Here is a 16,074-nt window from a genome sequence, read left to right as displayed (position 1 = left end):
TCATAATAGTTGGCTCAGTGAATAGCTGAAGGAGAGCTGAAGACTTAATTCCAGATATTAGATGTGAAACGTATTCTTTTTGTTTTTATATTAAATTTGCCCTTAGCAGATTAGCATAATAGGGCTTCAGCCTCAGCTTCCAAAGCAATTTAGCGTATCTCACAATATCTGGCTGAATGTTCTGAAAAGGGAGAATTACAAACATGGTGCAAGAGTGTGGAATAAGCACCCCTAACAGATAATCTTTCCTGCAATATTTTAGCCCCTAAATATTTTGCTGAATCTTTACCAGGATAAACTCACTCGAAACAATCTTAAAATTTATAAAATACACCTTGTAACAGAGCTAATTTTTCATGAAAACCTGTGCTCTAGGAGCGCGTCCAGACTTTTCCTGAGAAGATGGAATGATTCAGATCAAGGGACTTTTCAAACCATTTTTGTCATTAACATTTATTTCAATTAAAGGAATGTAAATTCAGAATTAATGTAAGATAAAACCTTTTCAAAGTATTTGGTAAAGAAATACTATTAACAGTTTGATTAAAATGTTTGTGGTACCTGTGCTATGTATTACAGATGTTTATAAAATAAAAAGCCTATTCTGAAGAAAATCAAATGCTGATAAATTCTGGTTTGTAAAAAATCAATCCACTGGTACAGTACTCCCAGGGGAAAAGCAACTTGCCTTTTTATCATCAGATAAAAATCTAAAGAGCATACTTCTTTCAGTTGTGACCATCACAGCACTATATAACCTGTACAGGCCTAAATCCTTTTAATCAGAGAATACAGTAAAAGAAACAAGACTGTGGTATTTAACAGAGCTTATAGACCATGTACTATAAAACATTTTCTTTTGAAAATAAAAATTTTATAATCTATTTCAAAAACATCAAACAATTGAAAGATACATAAACTGGAACAAAATTTCCAAACATAAATTCAAAAACCTTGGAAAAGCCATACCTATAGCATCAAATAACATCTAGCTGCATTTACTAACTAAAATAGTCCCTAAAAATGATTTCTGTATGTGTTAACGGAGTTTAACACTTCAACATTTCAATGGAAACTGCCATTCTGTCACACATTATCAAAATCTGTTCTCTAAATAATTTGAAGAAATTCCAATTATAAGACAATGGAGACTACAAATAGAAACAGTGAATTTTATAAGTTTTTCAAATGCCTATATGTGATTTCCAAACACATAATTTTTTATGCTTATAGTTTGGAACAAATTTTCCCTGAGCACTCTTTCTGCTTGGTTAGAAAAATTAAAACATGATCTATATAATAGAATTTAGCTTGATTTCTACTGAATGCACAGCATTTTTCACCCATCAAATGTATTTGGGAATGTTTCCTTCTAGACACTGCTAAAGTAGTAAGTAATTGTAACTGTTTAATGGGGCTATTCGAATGGCTTTAGAAACATGGCTGGGTTTTAGAGCCCTGAGAACTGCACCCTGGGTGTATTATACAACTAAAATGATTTACTATCCTAAAACTATCAAGTTATTTTAATAAATTCAGAATGGCACTGGCTTCACAGAGGAAAAGGAACAATCAGTAATTCCAGCTCAGATAACCAATAGATAAGCATTAAAAACTGAAAGAAAAACAAGTTGGATGAACATTGTGCTTTCCATGGATTAATGCTGAAAAAAATTAACCCTCTTGCCCAACACAGGGAATACATCACACCTTGAAACTTTATTTAATATAGGCTTGAGACCTGTCACTCCTTAATATTCATGCAAACTTAAAATTAGCATCCCTGGGAGTTTCATTACACAGATTGCAGTTCTCAATGCTATCCCAAGAGTTACAGCTCAAAAGGCATACTATAATCAGTGCACATGCACAGTACCATCACCAGCTGTGTTCCCTTAATTTATTAAGGTCTTAAAAAGTTTTAGCTACTTGAGAGTTGAGGCCTCCTCTCTTTCAAATAAATAAAGGATAACAAATATTAGGAGTCTTAACTATGCAAATCTGTAAATACTAATTTTCTACATAGCATCACATTAAAAGAAAGTCAGATTTAAGAAGTTTCATATTTACAATTAGGTTTCAAAAGACCTAACTATACATTTCCCTTAGCATTATGATTTATGTGGTTTGCAAGAATAATAAATAAAACATTTAGAAGTCATTGTTCTGAAGATCTTCAAGAAGTGAGCAATCTCAGATGTCCAGAGGTGTGTCTTCTTTTTAGTTGTAGTTAAGATGCTTTATGCAGGACGCCCTGGACCAAAACGGCTTTTAGACCTAGATTTTTTAAACAGAAAAGAAGGTCAGAGGTGCTTCTAAAACAGGAGGAAGTTGCTGCTGCTTCTTTAGGTTCTGTTTGCTTGACAGTATCAGAGTTAAATGAAACTTCATGTAGCCCCACAATCCATTTTTAAAAACGTTTGGAGTGAGACATATTTTGGAATTCAGATTTTTGTGGATGTGGGGGACAGAATATGGTACATATATTGTATATTATGGATTGGAGCAATGCCCTTTAACCAAACACATTAATACTTTTTCAGTGTAACAAATGAACATTTAAATTAAGTGTGATAAATAAAAACTATAAATGGCATCATAGTAGTTCAGCCAGGTTTGAGTTGCCACAAATGTACAAAAAAGTCTTGATGGTTTTCTGAGTTTTCTGGATTTCAGAATTGCTGATAAGGCATTTGGATCTGTAGTATTAATGATCCAATCTCAATCAGTGTTATAATTTAAAAGAAATTTTGTGATGTAAAATGACAGAGGACCCATTTATTAAGAGAAATAAAATAAGGAACAGGAAAGACTTCAATGATTTATATAAAATAATAATATATAACCCATAAATAGTATAAAATTCTACTAATTCACAGTAGCAGTATAGTTTACATTCTTATCAGCAGGTGGCTCAGAACAGAAGTAATTCAGTAAACAGAAAACTTAAAAAAAAACCCAAAACTATACTTTCATTAAGTTTTGTGCTTATGAGCTTTTTAAGTCTTAACTTGATGTTAAATTCTGGTTCTGACTAATGTCTTGATGATCTAATCTTTGAAACAAAACAAACCAAACTCCAATTATGTGCCTCTATTGTTCATGTCATTTTCCCTAAAAAAAGAAAATCACGTCAAAGCCAGTCGCATTCTGAATCTGTTTATGCTGCTTTACCTTGTGTTTTTTTCTGAGCTGCTTTGCCGGGCAGTGACTGGCACTGAGGCCTTAATTTGCGCTTCAAGTCTGGAATAAATACCTCCTGCAAACTGCAGAGTAAAGGGGCAAAATGAAGTTATTATTTTTATGGAATCAACAGAAGCTCTGCTTTATTAAAATGGCATTACTTTTTAGCTTAGAAGTAATTTTATTTTGATCTTTAAAATTCAGGCTCTTTGAATTATAATTTATGTGAATAATTTTACATATAGTAAAAATTCACCCTTTTTAGCGTACAGTTCTGAGTTCTGAAAATGCATACAGTAGTGTAACCATTGTTACAAGGGAGAAATACATTTCCATCACCTCAAGAAAATCCCCTTGTGCCTCTCATAAGTCAACCCACGATCAGTTCCCGGCAACTACTTATCTGTTTTATGTCCCTACAGTTTTGTATTTTTGAAAATATTACCTAAATTGAATCACACAGTCTGTGTAGCCTTTGAAATCTGGTTTCTTTCACTTAGCGTAATGTGTAGGAGATTCATTTATGTTACTGATGTATTAGTTCTTTCTTTTTTGTATGCACCACAGTTGGTTTATTCATTTACCAAGTGAAGGACATTTGGATTGTTTCTAATTTTTGGCAGTTCTGAATAAAGCCAGTATAACATGTATGAACTGATCTCTATGGTGAGTAAATGTTTAACTTTATAAGAAACTGACACACTGTTTTCCAAAGTGACCATTCCTTTTTGCATCCCTACCAGCTATAAATGAGAGTTTCAGTTGCTCTCCATCCTGACCAGCACTTTTTTCCCCTTCATTGTAGATATTTTAGTTGTTATATAGCAGTTATCTCACTGAGGTTTTAATTTACATTTCCCTAATGACTAAAGATGCTGAATCTTTTTATGTGCTTATTTACCATCTGTATCCCTTCTTTCATGAAGGGTCTGGTTAATCTTTTGCCCATTTAGTTTTATTGGATTATTTGATTATTGAGTTTTGAAAGTTCTTTATATATTTTGGACACATCCTTTACCAGATAAGTGTTTTTACACATATTTTCTCATAGATTATGGCTTATCTTTTCATTTTCTTAGTAGTGTCTTTCAAAACGACCATTGATATTCAAAAAGACCATTTTCTTAGTAGTGTCTTTCAAAAAGACCATTGACAAAGTTTGATTTGTCAAATTTTTTCTTTCACAGATCATGCTTTTGGTGTCACAGCTAAGAAATATTTGCCTAACCAAGGTCACAATGATTTTAGAATTTTTGACACTGTATGTTAATGATATTGAAATTAAAATTAAAAAAGAAAGATTTTATAAGTTTTATAGGGAAGTAAATTTTTAAATAAAAGAATTAGGGCAAGAGTTTTTGTGAATACATAATACCAATACTAATGTTAATATACAGTGTTATGACTAATACATAGTTTTAGTAAGAACACAGGTATTTCCAGGCATCATTTTCAGCAAGATTACATCTTATTTTAGAAATAACATCTAAGCACTGCCTACAGAGTTGACTGAAATCAGCAACTTCCAAAAAGTCACCCTCTGGATAGTCAGCAATGCACAGCTAATCTACTCGTGGTGTGACATTACACTTTCAGCAATAACCTACCTTATTATGTGTGTTATAGAGGACTTATGGACCACGGGTGATACGAAGGTGGACAACGTTTATGTGAGTGAACTGGTACAGAATATAAAAATATATTAAAATATTTCCATTAGTTTTTAGAAATTCTGCCTAAAATATCTTTATATTACTCATGATGAAAATAAAGTAGGAAGGCATATCTATGCAAGCACAGTGCCCTAGCACATAATTCTTACTTCTTTTGCTTCCTTTGACTTGACACGGTCCAGATCACCCAATCTCATCTTTATTAGGTGCCCTGTAATTTCGGACATCCGCCGCTGATCTGGAGGTAAAATATAATAAACCTAACTTTTTATGGGGATGATTTATAACTTGTTTCTTAAAGAACACACACTTCAATTATCATGAATTTATGAAAATACCATTAGATACTATTTTACAGACATCTACACATATTTATCTTTGAAGAACTTTAGGCAGCAAGTGGCAAAATGGCTTATACATAGGTAATTGTGCTGCTTTTAAAAACAATTTGACAATAAATTTCATATATTAAAAAAATAAAAAAAATAAAAAAAGATTAAAAACAGACCTATTGGTTACATGTTATAATAAATAGTGAAGAACAAAAAAAAACCCACTTGTAAATGAACCTAAAATATGATGCGCAAGTAATGGGCAAAAGTCAGTCTGAGACCTCCAAACCACAGGTGCATAAAACAACACATTATCTGCTGGGGTTGTCTACTAATACAACTCTGGTTGATTCCTAAGGGAATGTGCAAATTCTGGGCTTTATTCCAGTTGGAACTTTTAACGCTATTCAGCATACTGCATAAAATGAAAGATTCCTGGGGCACCTGGGTGGCTCAGTCGGTTGAGCGTCCGACTTAGGCTCAGGTCATGATCTCACAGCTCGTGAGTTTGAGTTCCGTGTCAGGCTCTGTGCTGACAGCTCGGAGCCTGGAGCCTGCTTCAGATTCTGTGCCTCCCTTTCTCTCTGCCCCAACCCACTCGCATTCTGTCTCTGTCTCAAAAATAAATAAACATTAAAAAAAAAAATTAAAAAAAAAAATGAAAGATTCCTATCACTGTTATTTATACCTAATCTGTACGTTACCTAAATATTAAAACTTACCATCTTCCCTTTGTGCATCCTGGTTGAATCTCAAGGATCTTGTGGCATCCCATTTATTCTTCTGCATACTCACGCTATTAGAAAATTTAAACAAAAATCAGCAGTGATGCTTTAAGAATGAATATCTGATGGATTAAGGAGCAATACTCACATGAAAGGAGACACATCTCTAGAAGTTGACTAAAAAAGAGTAGATAACATTAAGATCCAATTAGAACATATTTACTGATTAGTGTTACAGTTTAAAATAAAAAGCAGCCTAATTTATTGAGTTCAAGACACCGTACCAAAAGCATCACAAGTATTATTTCATTTAAACTTTGCAACAACCACACAAGACAGCAGCCGTAATTATCTCTATAATAAAACAGGCTCAGAGAAGTTAAAGAACTTGTCCAAAGAGATATAGACCTAAATTTGAACCCAGCTTTATCTGTCTGACCTGGAAGCCCCAGCTTATACAATCTTTAGAATTCACCCATTTGTGTGCTTGCAGCACTTGGCACGCAGATGAACGTACAACCTGCCCAATATAATTGTGTGGAACTTGTCTCAACCCAGCCTTCCATACATTTTTGGAATCTATGATTTCTCTTTTAGTCAAATATGGTTATTATTGTCCTCTTAATCCTACCTGGCTTTCAAAGGCATGTGAAATAAGAATTATTTTAAAAGCTCATAAAATACAATTTATTTAAAAATTATAAAGTCTACTTATTTATCTCATTTCAAAGTTTTTTGAACAAGTACTACTGGTTCCAGATTCAAAAGTTACAAACAGCACATATAGTGAAAAGTCTCTGTCTCCCATTCACTTCCCTTTAGAGGCAACATTTTATGCATATATAAGGAAAGATATATAGATTCCTCTATCTATTCTATACTATGCATACTTTTTCTCGCCTATCAATATATCTTAGAGATCTTTAATCTGTTTATGTGGAACTTCTTTGTTCGTTGCTATATCTCTAGCATTCCACTGTATGTTCTTATCTCTTCTTCAGATTTTTCTTGGCTATATTTGCCTGCTTATTTCTCAATATGAACTTTAGAACAGTAATAGATAATTTAGAGTTACCTTCTCTAACACCTTTTCTTTCTTCTGACCACAAGGTGAAGACATCTGCTTTTTTGGTTGTTTTGTGAACTTCTTTGGCTTTTCCTTTTTCCCTGACAAAAGAAAGTCAATGTTATGAGCATAAGTTTCACATACTTCTCCAATGCACTTATTACTTACTTCCAAACAATAAAACCATTTTGTAAAAAAGACATGTTTCTTAAAACTAACAAATTACCTCTAAATAAAATATAAATATATTGAGAAGTTGAATGTATTTTATAGGGGTTAGTTTTAATTACTTTTCTTCTTTCTACTTGGTGAAAACCTTAAGGAGAAAAAAATCAGGGCAATAATTTCAAAATCCCAGTGAAATTAAATGTTGAAAATGTTGGGGGTTGGGGCGCCTGGGTGGCTCAGTCAGTTGAGCGTCTGACTTCGGCTCAGGTCATGATCTCGCAGTCTGTGAGTGTGAGTTCAAGCCCCGCGTCGGGCTCTGTGCTGACAGCTCAGAGCCTGGAGCCTGTTTCAGATTCTGTGTCTCCCTCTCTCTCTGCCCCTCCCCTGCTCATGCTCTGTCTCTCTGTCAAAGATAAATAAACATTAAAAAATTAAAAAAAAAAAAAGAAAATGTTGGGGGAAACTATATGTATTTCTCTGAATCTAATTTGATAGTGGTTTTAACACCTAATTCCAAATTTTTATATACCAAAACAACAACAACAACAACAACAACAACAACACCATAACCCAAAAAAACACAGTTTGGGAATGGGAGGAATGAAGAACTCACAAAAAAGCTTTAAAATGTCTTTGCTTGGGTGGGTGGGAAGGGGCTATTTGGGTAAAAATGGAGGTAGGACAGAAATGATTTTGGGAGGAAGCAGATTTGGGACAAATTGTATTCTGAACTAGTGCTTTGCTACAATCAATATTCTGAATTTATTCTGGCTGACAGTGTAGAGGACAAAGGAAAGGAAAAGAAAAGAAGGAGGGGGAAGATGCATTTCTCTAAAATCAATGTTGGAAGGCAAGGCAAGTACATCAGATCATTGTTTCCCAAACATCAAAAAGACACGATAGGGTGAGATTAGAGTGTGACGACAAGTTCCTTCTAAAGAAAAGAATGGTAGAAACAGAGCAAAAATACTATAAACAACCAAATGTAGGTACTGGCAAATAATCAAAGGGAGGTAGAAAGTTGAGTGTTTACATTTAAAGGATGCATGAGGTGGGGAGGTAGGGGAGGGATTGAATGAAACAGGTGATCGGGTTAAAAGAGTACACTTATCATGATGATATGCTTATCACAATGAGCACTGAGTAATCTATAGAATTGTTGAATCACTGTATTGTACACCTGAAACTAATAAAACACTCTATGTTAACTATATTGGAATTAAAATTAAAAACTTAAAAAAAAAAGATGCATGAGGTAAGAATTGTGAGTTTATGGCTTTCTGCCTGAGGGCACTTTTCTCAATATCCCCAGCTAAGGTAGGAAAATTACAGCCTTATGAGCTCCAGGGAAAAGATGATACAATTGAAAGAAAGAGAAGCTGGAAATTTAAAGGTGAAATTTTAGAAGAAAGTCACAGAAGACTGGAGATCTAAAATGTGACTATAAACTCTGCCCAAATGATTGTTAAACTATGAAAGTGTACAGGAGACCCTAGGAGATCCAGCTAAGCAGACAAGCAGAAAGACACTTGCAAGACAGAATTGCTCTTGAAGAGAAGTGAGACTTTCTTGTGCCTTTGACTTGACGATTTCCCAAACTTCATTGAGCTCAAGCTTCTGAAAGCAGGAGCCCTACTTAGGACTAGAAAACAACTAGCAATCGAGAGGGAACCCATAAAGCAAGGTGAAGCTAAGCAGGTAAGCCCCAAATCTGAATATAAAGTCTGTCCAAAATCTTGCCTGAATACTAAACTACACAGGCTGGTATGACCCTGGGGGTCAGGCTAAAACAGTAGCTTAGCAGCCAAGAAAAACCCATGCAGAGACAGCATTTACTACATACCATGAGGCAGACAGATTTTGCAGTTTGGGTCAGGCAAGTTAACTGCCTACTAGAACAAAAAAAACCCAACAATTCTAAGAACAAAAACATTTCAGAACTGCACAAAGATAACCTACCAAAAGTTACAAGATGAAGAAACTAAAAAATATGAACTACTCAGAAAAGAAACAGTAAACAGAAACTGATTCTGAGAGAACCTACATACTGGATTAAAGCAGACAATGTGATTTTGGGATGCCTGGGTGGCTCAGTTGATTAAGCATCCAACTTCGGCTCAGGTCATGATCTCACGGTTGGTGGGTTCCAGCACCGTTTTGGGCTCTGTGCTGATAGCTCGGAGCCTGGAAACTGCTTCAGATTCTGTGTCCTCCTCTCTCTTGCCCCTCCCCCACTCACTCTGTCTCACTTTCTCAAGAATAAACGTTAAAAAAAAAAAGCAGACAATGATTTCAAAGCAACTAGTATAAGTATGTTCAAAGGGAAAATGGTGTTACTGAATAAACACATAGGAAATCTCAACAAAGATATGGAAACTATAAAGAAGAACCACGTGGAAATTCTAGAACTAAAAAGCACAATAATTGAAATATTTAGTAGATGGGCTCAAGAAAAAGACTGAAATGGTAGAAGAATATACCAGTGAAATGGAAGTTAAGCATTAGAAATGATCCAATCCAGGGGTGCCTGGGTGGCTCAGTCGGTTAAGCATCTGACGATTTCCACTCAGGACATGATCTCACAGTTTGCAGGTTTGAGCCACATGTCAGGCTCTATGCTGGCAGTGCAGAGCCTGCTTAAGATTTTCTCTCTCTCCATCCCTCTCTCTCTCCGCCCCTCCCATGCTCTCTCTTTCTCAAAATAAATAAAACTAAAAAAAAAAAAAAAAAAAAAAAGAAAGAAAAGAAAAGAAAAGAAATTATTCCATCCAAAAAATAAAGAGTGAAGAAAAAGAAACAAAACTTCAGAAGCCTGTGGGGCAATATCAAAAGGTCCAACATACATGTACTGGAGTTCTGGAAGGTAAGTGAGAGAAAGGGACAGAAGAAACACTTAAAAGAATAATGATTGCAAGCTCCCCAAATTTTGTTTAAAACATTAATTTACAGATCCCAGAAGCTCAACAAATACCAAGTAAGATAACCACACCTAGGCATATCATAGTCAGGCTTCTGAAAGTAAAAAATAAAATCGTGAAAGAAGCAAGATAAAAAGGGTGCATTACATCCAGGGGAATAATTATATCAATGGCTAACTTCTCATCGAAATAATGGAGGCTAGAAGACACTGGAATGGGAGATACAAACCGTTAAAAGAAAAAAATAATTGTTAAATAAGAATTCTATATTGGAGAAACTGTACTTAGAAATCAAAGTGAGGGGCACCTGGATGGCTCAGCTGGTAGAAAGTGTGACTCTTGATCTCGGGGTTGTGGTTGGGGCCCCACGTTGGGTGTAGAAATTACTTAAGAATACAATCTTTAAAAAAAAAAGGGAAATAAAGAGATTTTCAGATAAGTAAAAATGAAAGAATTTATTGCTAGTATGCCTACACTATAGGAAATAATGAAAGTTCTTCAGAATGAAAGAAAACAACATTGCATGACAATTACTCAGATATAAAAAAATAGTAAATATGTAAATATAAAAGACTAAATGTATATATATTTTATTTTGCCCCTCTACATTCTTTGAATGACATAGAACTGTTTAAAGCAAAAATTGTAACACATAATGTAATTCTGTATAATTTATAAAGATAAGTAACAATGGCACAAAGAAGGAAAAACTAAGGAAACTATCTTACTTTAGGGTTATATTTTACCTAAAGTGATTCTTATTAGCTTTAAGTAGACTGTGATAGGTTAAAGATGGTGTTGTAATCTTTAGAACAATAAAATGCAAAGGAATACAACTAAAAAGCCAGTAAAATAATTAGAATGATATACTAAATTTATTTTCTTAGCACAAAAAAAGCAAGAAAGGCGAAATAAGAGAAACAAAACATCTGAAATAATTAGAAAATGAATAGCAAAATGGCAGAACTAATGCAACCACATCATTAAACACATTAAATATAAATAGCATACTCCAATCAAAAGGCAAACTGTCAAACTGGATAAAAAAGCAGTTTTCAACAACATGCTATCTACAAGATATACACTTTAAGTCAGAAACACAAAGAGGTTAAAAATAAAAGGATAGCAAGAAGATATGCCATTCAAACAGTAAACAAATCTAGAGTGATAATATGAGTACCAAACAGACTTCAAGACAGTTTTACTACAGACAAAGAGGAATATATCATAATGATAAAAGAGTCAATACACTATATATGTATGCCTAATCATAAAGCTGTAATGTACACAAAATAAAAACTAGTAGACTTAAAAGGAAAAATACATATATTAACAATCACAGCTGGAGATTTCAACACCTTCTTTTACTAATCAGTGGAACAAGAAGTTAGAAATAAGCAGTCAGAAAAAGAGCACAACTATAGAAGCTTTGCAACAGATAACCAAAACAACTTAACATTTATAGACTACACCAACAACAGATTTCACATTCTTTTCATGCACTTGTGGAACATGTATCAATAAAATTTAAGGGATGAAACAACATAGAGTATGTTCTCTGACCATGATGGGATTAAGTTAGAAACCTGTAACTGAAAATACCCAGACAATCTGAAAATATTTGGAAATTAAACAACATACTACCAAATAACACATGTGTCAAACAAAAACAAAATCATAATGGGAATTAGAAAATATTCTGTACTGATTATAAATGGAAACAAGACATAACAAAGCCTGTGGGAAATAGTTAAAGTGGTGTTTAGAGCAAATCTTACAGCTTTAAATGCTTGTATTAGAAAAGAAGAAAAGTAAAAAAACCAATAAGTTTCTACCTTAAGAAGTTAAAAAAGAAATAAAGGAAATTAAGTTCAAAATAATTACAAGGTGGCACAAAAACAGACACACAGACCAATGGAATAGAATAGAAACCCCAGAACTAGACCCACAAACGTATGGCCAACTAATCTTTGACAAAGCAGGAAAGAATATCCAATGGAAAAAAAGACAGTCTCTTTAACAAATGGTGCTGGGAGAACTGGACAGCAACATGCAGAAGACTGAAACTAGACCACTTTCTCACACCATTCACAAAAATAAACTCAAAATGGATAAAGGACCTGAATGTGAGACAGGAAACCATCAAAACCCCAGAGGAGAAAGCAGGAAAAGACCTCTCTGACCTCAGCCATAGCAATTTCTTACTTGACACATCTCCAAAGGCAAGGGAATTAAAAGCAAAAATGAACTACTGGGACCTTATGAAGATAAAAAGCTTCTGCACAGCAAAACTAAAAGGCAACCAACAGAATGGGAAAAGATATTTGCAAATGACATATTGGACAAAGGGCTAGTATCCAAAATCTATAAAGAGCTCACCAAACTCCACACCCGAAAAACAAATAACCCAGTGAAGAAATGGGCAGAAAACATGAATAGACACTTTTCTAAAGAAGACATCCGGATGGCCAACAGGCACATGAAAAGATGTTCAACGTCGCTCCTCATCAGGGAAATACAAATCAAAACCACACTCAGATATCACCTCACGCCAGTCAGAGTGGCCAAAATGAACAAATCAGGAGACTATGATGCTGGCGAGGATGTGGAGAAACGGGAACCCTCTTGCACTGTTGGTGGGAATGCAAACTGGTGCAGCCACTCTGGAAAACAGTGTGGAGGTTCCTCAAAAAATTAAAAATAGACCTACCCTATGACCCAGCAATAGCACTGCTAGGAATTTACCCAAGGGATACAGGAGTGCTGATGCATAGGGGCACTTGTACCCCAATGTTTATAGCAGCCCTCTCAACAATAGCCAAATTATGGAAAGAGCCTAAATGTCCATCAACTGATGAATGGATAAAGAAATTGTGGTTTATATACACAATGGAGTACTACGTGGCAATGAGAAAGAATGAAATATGGCCCTTTGTAGTAACGTGGATGGAAGTGGAGAGTGTGATGCTAAGTGAAATAAGTCATACAGAGAAAGACAGATACCATATGGTTTCACTCTTATGTGGATCCTAAGAAACTTAACAGAAACCCATGGGGGAGGGGAAGGAAAAAAAAAAGAGATTAGAATTGGGTGTTGTATGGAAACCAATTTGACAATAAACTTCATATATTGAAACAAAACAAAACAAAACAAAACAATTACAAGGAAGGAAATGCTAAATATAAGAGTGACAACCAATGAAATACAAAATTGACAAACCATAGAGAAAAATCAATAAAATCAAAAGGTGATTCCTTGAAAAGATCAGTAAAATAAACCTCTAGCTAAACTGTTCAAGAAAAAAGTGATAAAACACAAATTACCAATTATCAGGATTGAAAGAGGGACATCACTACAGATCTTTTAGACAGAAAAGGATAAGAAAATATTGTAAGCAACTTTATGCCAATAAATTTGACAACCTGGATAAAAATGGAGAAATTCCTTGAAAGACACAAGTTATCAGATTCAAGAAGAAATAGAAAACCTGTATAGCACTACATTGAAGGTAATAAATTCATAATTAATTAAAAACCTTCCCCAAAAGAAAACTGTAGGCCCAGATGACTCCACTGATGAATTTTATCATACATTTCAGGGACAAATCATACAAACAGTACACAAGTTCTTTCAGAAAAGTGAGAACACTTTCCAACTCATTTTATAAGATTAGTATTATCCTAATAACCAAACTTAAAGACGATGTATGTCATAGGAAACTAAAAACAAAAAACTAATATCACTCATAAACACAAACAATCCTTAACAAAATATTAGCAAGTCAAATACGTTAATATATAAAAAGAAAAATACTTCATGACCAAGTGGAGTTTACCCTAGAAGATTGGCATAACACTTGAAAAACCGATTTCAATTTCTCATACTGATAATATGGAGAAAACCTGTATCATCATCTCAATAGATGGGGAAAAAACATTTAACAAAATTCAACACCCATTCACCATAATAATTCAACAACTTAGAAACAGAAAAGAACTTCCTCAACCTGAGAAAGGGCATTTATGAGAAACCAACCACTAACATTTTATACTTAATGGTTAAAGAATGAATGCTTGGGGCGCCTAGGTGGCACAGTCGGTTAAGCGTCCGACTTCAGCCAGGTCACGATCTCGCGGTCCGTGAGTTCGAGCCCCGCGTCAGGCTCTGGGCTGATGGCGCAGAGCCTGGAGCCTGTTTCCGATTCTGTGTCTCCCTCTCTCTCTGCCCCTCCCCTGTTCATGCTCTGTCTCTCTCTGTCCCCAAAAAAATAAATAAACGTTGAAAAAAAAAATTAAAAAAAAAAAAAAAAAGAATGAATGCTTTCCCCTTAAGATAGGGAGCAAGGTAAGAACATGTGTTCTTACCACTTCTAGTCAATATGAGGCCCTAATGAGTGCAAAAAAGCAAGACAAAGAAATAAAAAGCATACACACTGGAAAGGAATCTAATAAGCAAAGAAAAATTATGTGAAATTAGCAAGGGCACAAGAAAGAAGGTCAACTGTAACAACTGAAAAGTTGGAAAAATTTAAAAAACCTACTTCCATTTATAACAGCATTTAAAAAAGCACTTAGGAATAAATTGAACAAAAGATGTTCAATATCTGCATACTGAAACTATAAAACATTGTTGAGAGACATTAGAGAACTAAATAAATGGAAAGATATTTTGTATTCATGGATTGGAAGACTTGCCATTGTTAAAAAAAAGAAAAAAAAGCAATTCTCTCCAAATTGATATATGATTCAACACAATCCTAATGAAAGTTCCAGCAGTTTTTTTGTAGAAGTAGTTACCTTTGTTCTAAAATGGACAGGAAATGCAAAGCACCTAGAAATACAAAAATAATCTAAAAATAAAAGAACAATTTTGAAGAACTCACATCACCAGATTTCAGGAATCACTAAAAGCTACAAAAATTAAGACCATGTGGTACTCATACACTGATGTAAATAAAGGATACATAAAAATCAATGGAAGAAAACAAAGAGTTTAAAAATAGATCCACAGGTAAATGATCAGTTGATTTTTTAACAAAAGTGTCAAGGTAATCCAATGGGGAAAGAACATTCTTTTCAACAAATGGTTCTGGAAAAATTGGCTATGCCTATAGGAAAAAAAAGGGAAGCTCGACCCTTAACTTATACGATACACAAAAATTAACCTGGAAGAGATCATAGAATTAAATACAAAAGCTAAAATCATACAATTTCTAGAAGAAAACAGCAGAAAATCTTTGTGACCTTGGGGTAAACAAAGATTTCTTAGTTATTAAAGTATGAAACATAAAAGGGACACAAAAACATTAGAGTTCATGAAATTAAAACCTTTTGCTCTTCAAAAGACATCATTTTTTAAAAATTTATTTGAGAGACAGAGTGTGTGCACACGCGCAGGCCAGGAATAGAAGAAAAGGGAGAGAGAGCGCCTGGGTGGCTCAGTTGGTTAAGTGTGTGACTTCAGCTCAGGTCTTGATCTCACAGTTCGTGGGTTCAAGCCCCGTGTCGGGCTCTGTGCTGACAGCTCAGAGCATGGAGCCTGCTCTCTGCCCCTCCCCTACTTGTACTCTCTCTCAAAAATGAATAAACATTTTTTAAAAAATTAAAAAAAAAAAAAAAAAAAGAACTGCTTGAAAATTCCCAAGCAGGCTCCATGCTGTTCTATTCCATGACTGTGAGATCATCCCATGATCTCACGTTGGGCTCCCAGAATCCTGAGATCAGGACTTAAGCCAATACCAACAGTTGGACACTTAACCAACTAAGTGCCCCAGGTGCCCCCAAAAGACATCATTAATAAAATTAAAAGGCAAGCCACAAACTAGGGGCAAATATTTGCAAAACATATGAACTTGTATCCAAAAATATATAAGGAATGCTTGCAATTCAATAATGAGGCAAACAATCCAACTGAAAAACAGGTAAAAGATCATTTAAACAGATACTTCATGAAAAAGATATATAAATGGCCAGTGAGCACATGAGAAGATGCCCAGAATTATATACCTA

The 16,074-nt window shown here is 34.5% G+C and overlaps 1 protein-coding gene across 1 annotated transcript in view; it reads right to left on the bottom strand.

Annotated features, from left to right (window-relative positions):
* Nucleotides 1-447: 447 nt before the first annotated feature.
* Nucleotides 448-16,074, bottom strand: part of KIAA1841 (KIAA1841 ortholog) — a 123,461-nt gene continuing 107,834 nt past the window's right edge. The window contains exons 16-21 of the mRNA XM_030310682.1: nucleotides 6,989-7,080; nucleotides 6,062-6,090; nucleotides 5,911-5,984; nucleotides 5,006-5,094; nucleotides 3,175-3,266; nucleotides 448-2,277 (exon numbers count right to left, since the gene is read on the bottom strand). Coding sequence (XP_030166542.1) covers nucleotides 2,241-2,277; nucleotides 3,175-3,266; nucleotides 5,006-5,094; nucleotides 5,911-5,984; nucleotides 6,062-6,090; nucleotides 6,989-7,080 — 413 coding nt within the window. The 3' untranslated portion in view covers nucleotides 448-2,240. The remainder of the gene's footprint in view (nucleotides 2,278-3,174; nucleotides 3,267-5,005; nucleotides 5,095-5,910; nucleotides 5,985-6,061; nucleotides 6,091-6,988; nucleotides 7,081-16,074) is intronic.

Source organism: Lynx canadensis, chromosome A3, assembly GCF_007474595.2.
Source record: "Lynx canadensis isolate LIC74 chromosome A3, mLynCan4.pri.v2, whole genome shotgun sequence".
Taxonomy (NCBI): Eukaryota; Metazoa; Chordata; class Mammalia; order Carnivora; family Felidae; genus Lynx; species Lynx canadensis.
Note: the sequence above shows the minus strand (reverse complement) of the source record. Positions and strands in the feature narration are given on the sequence as shown.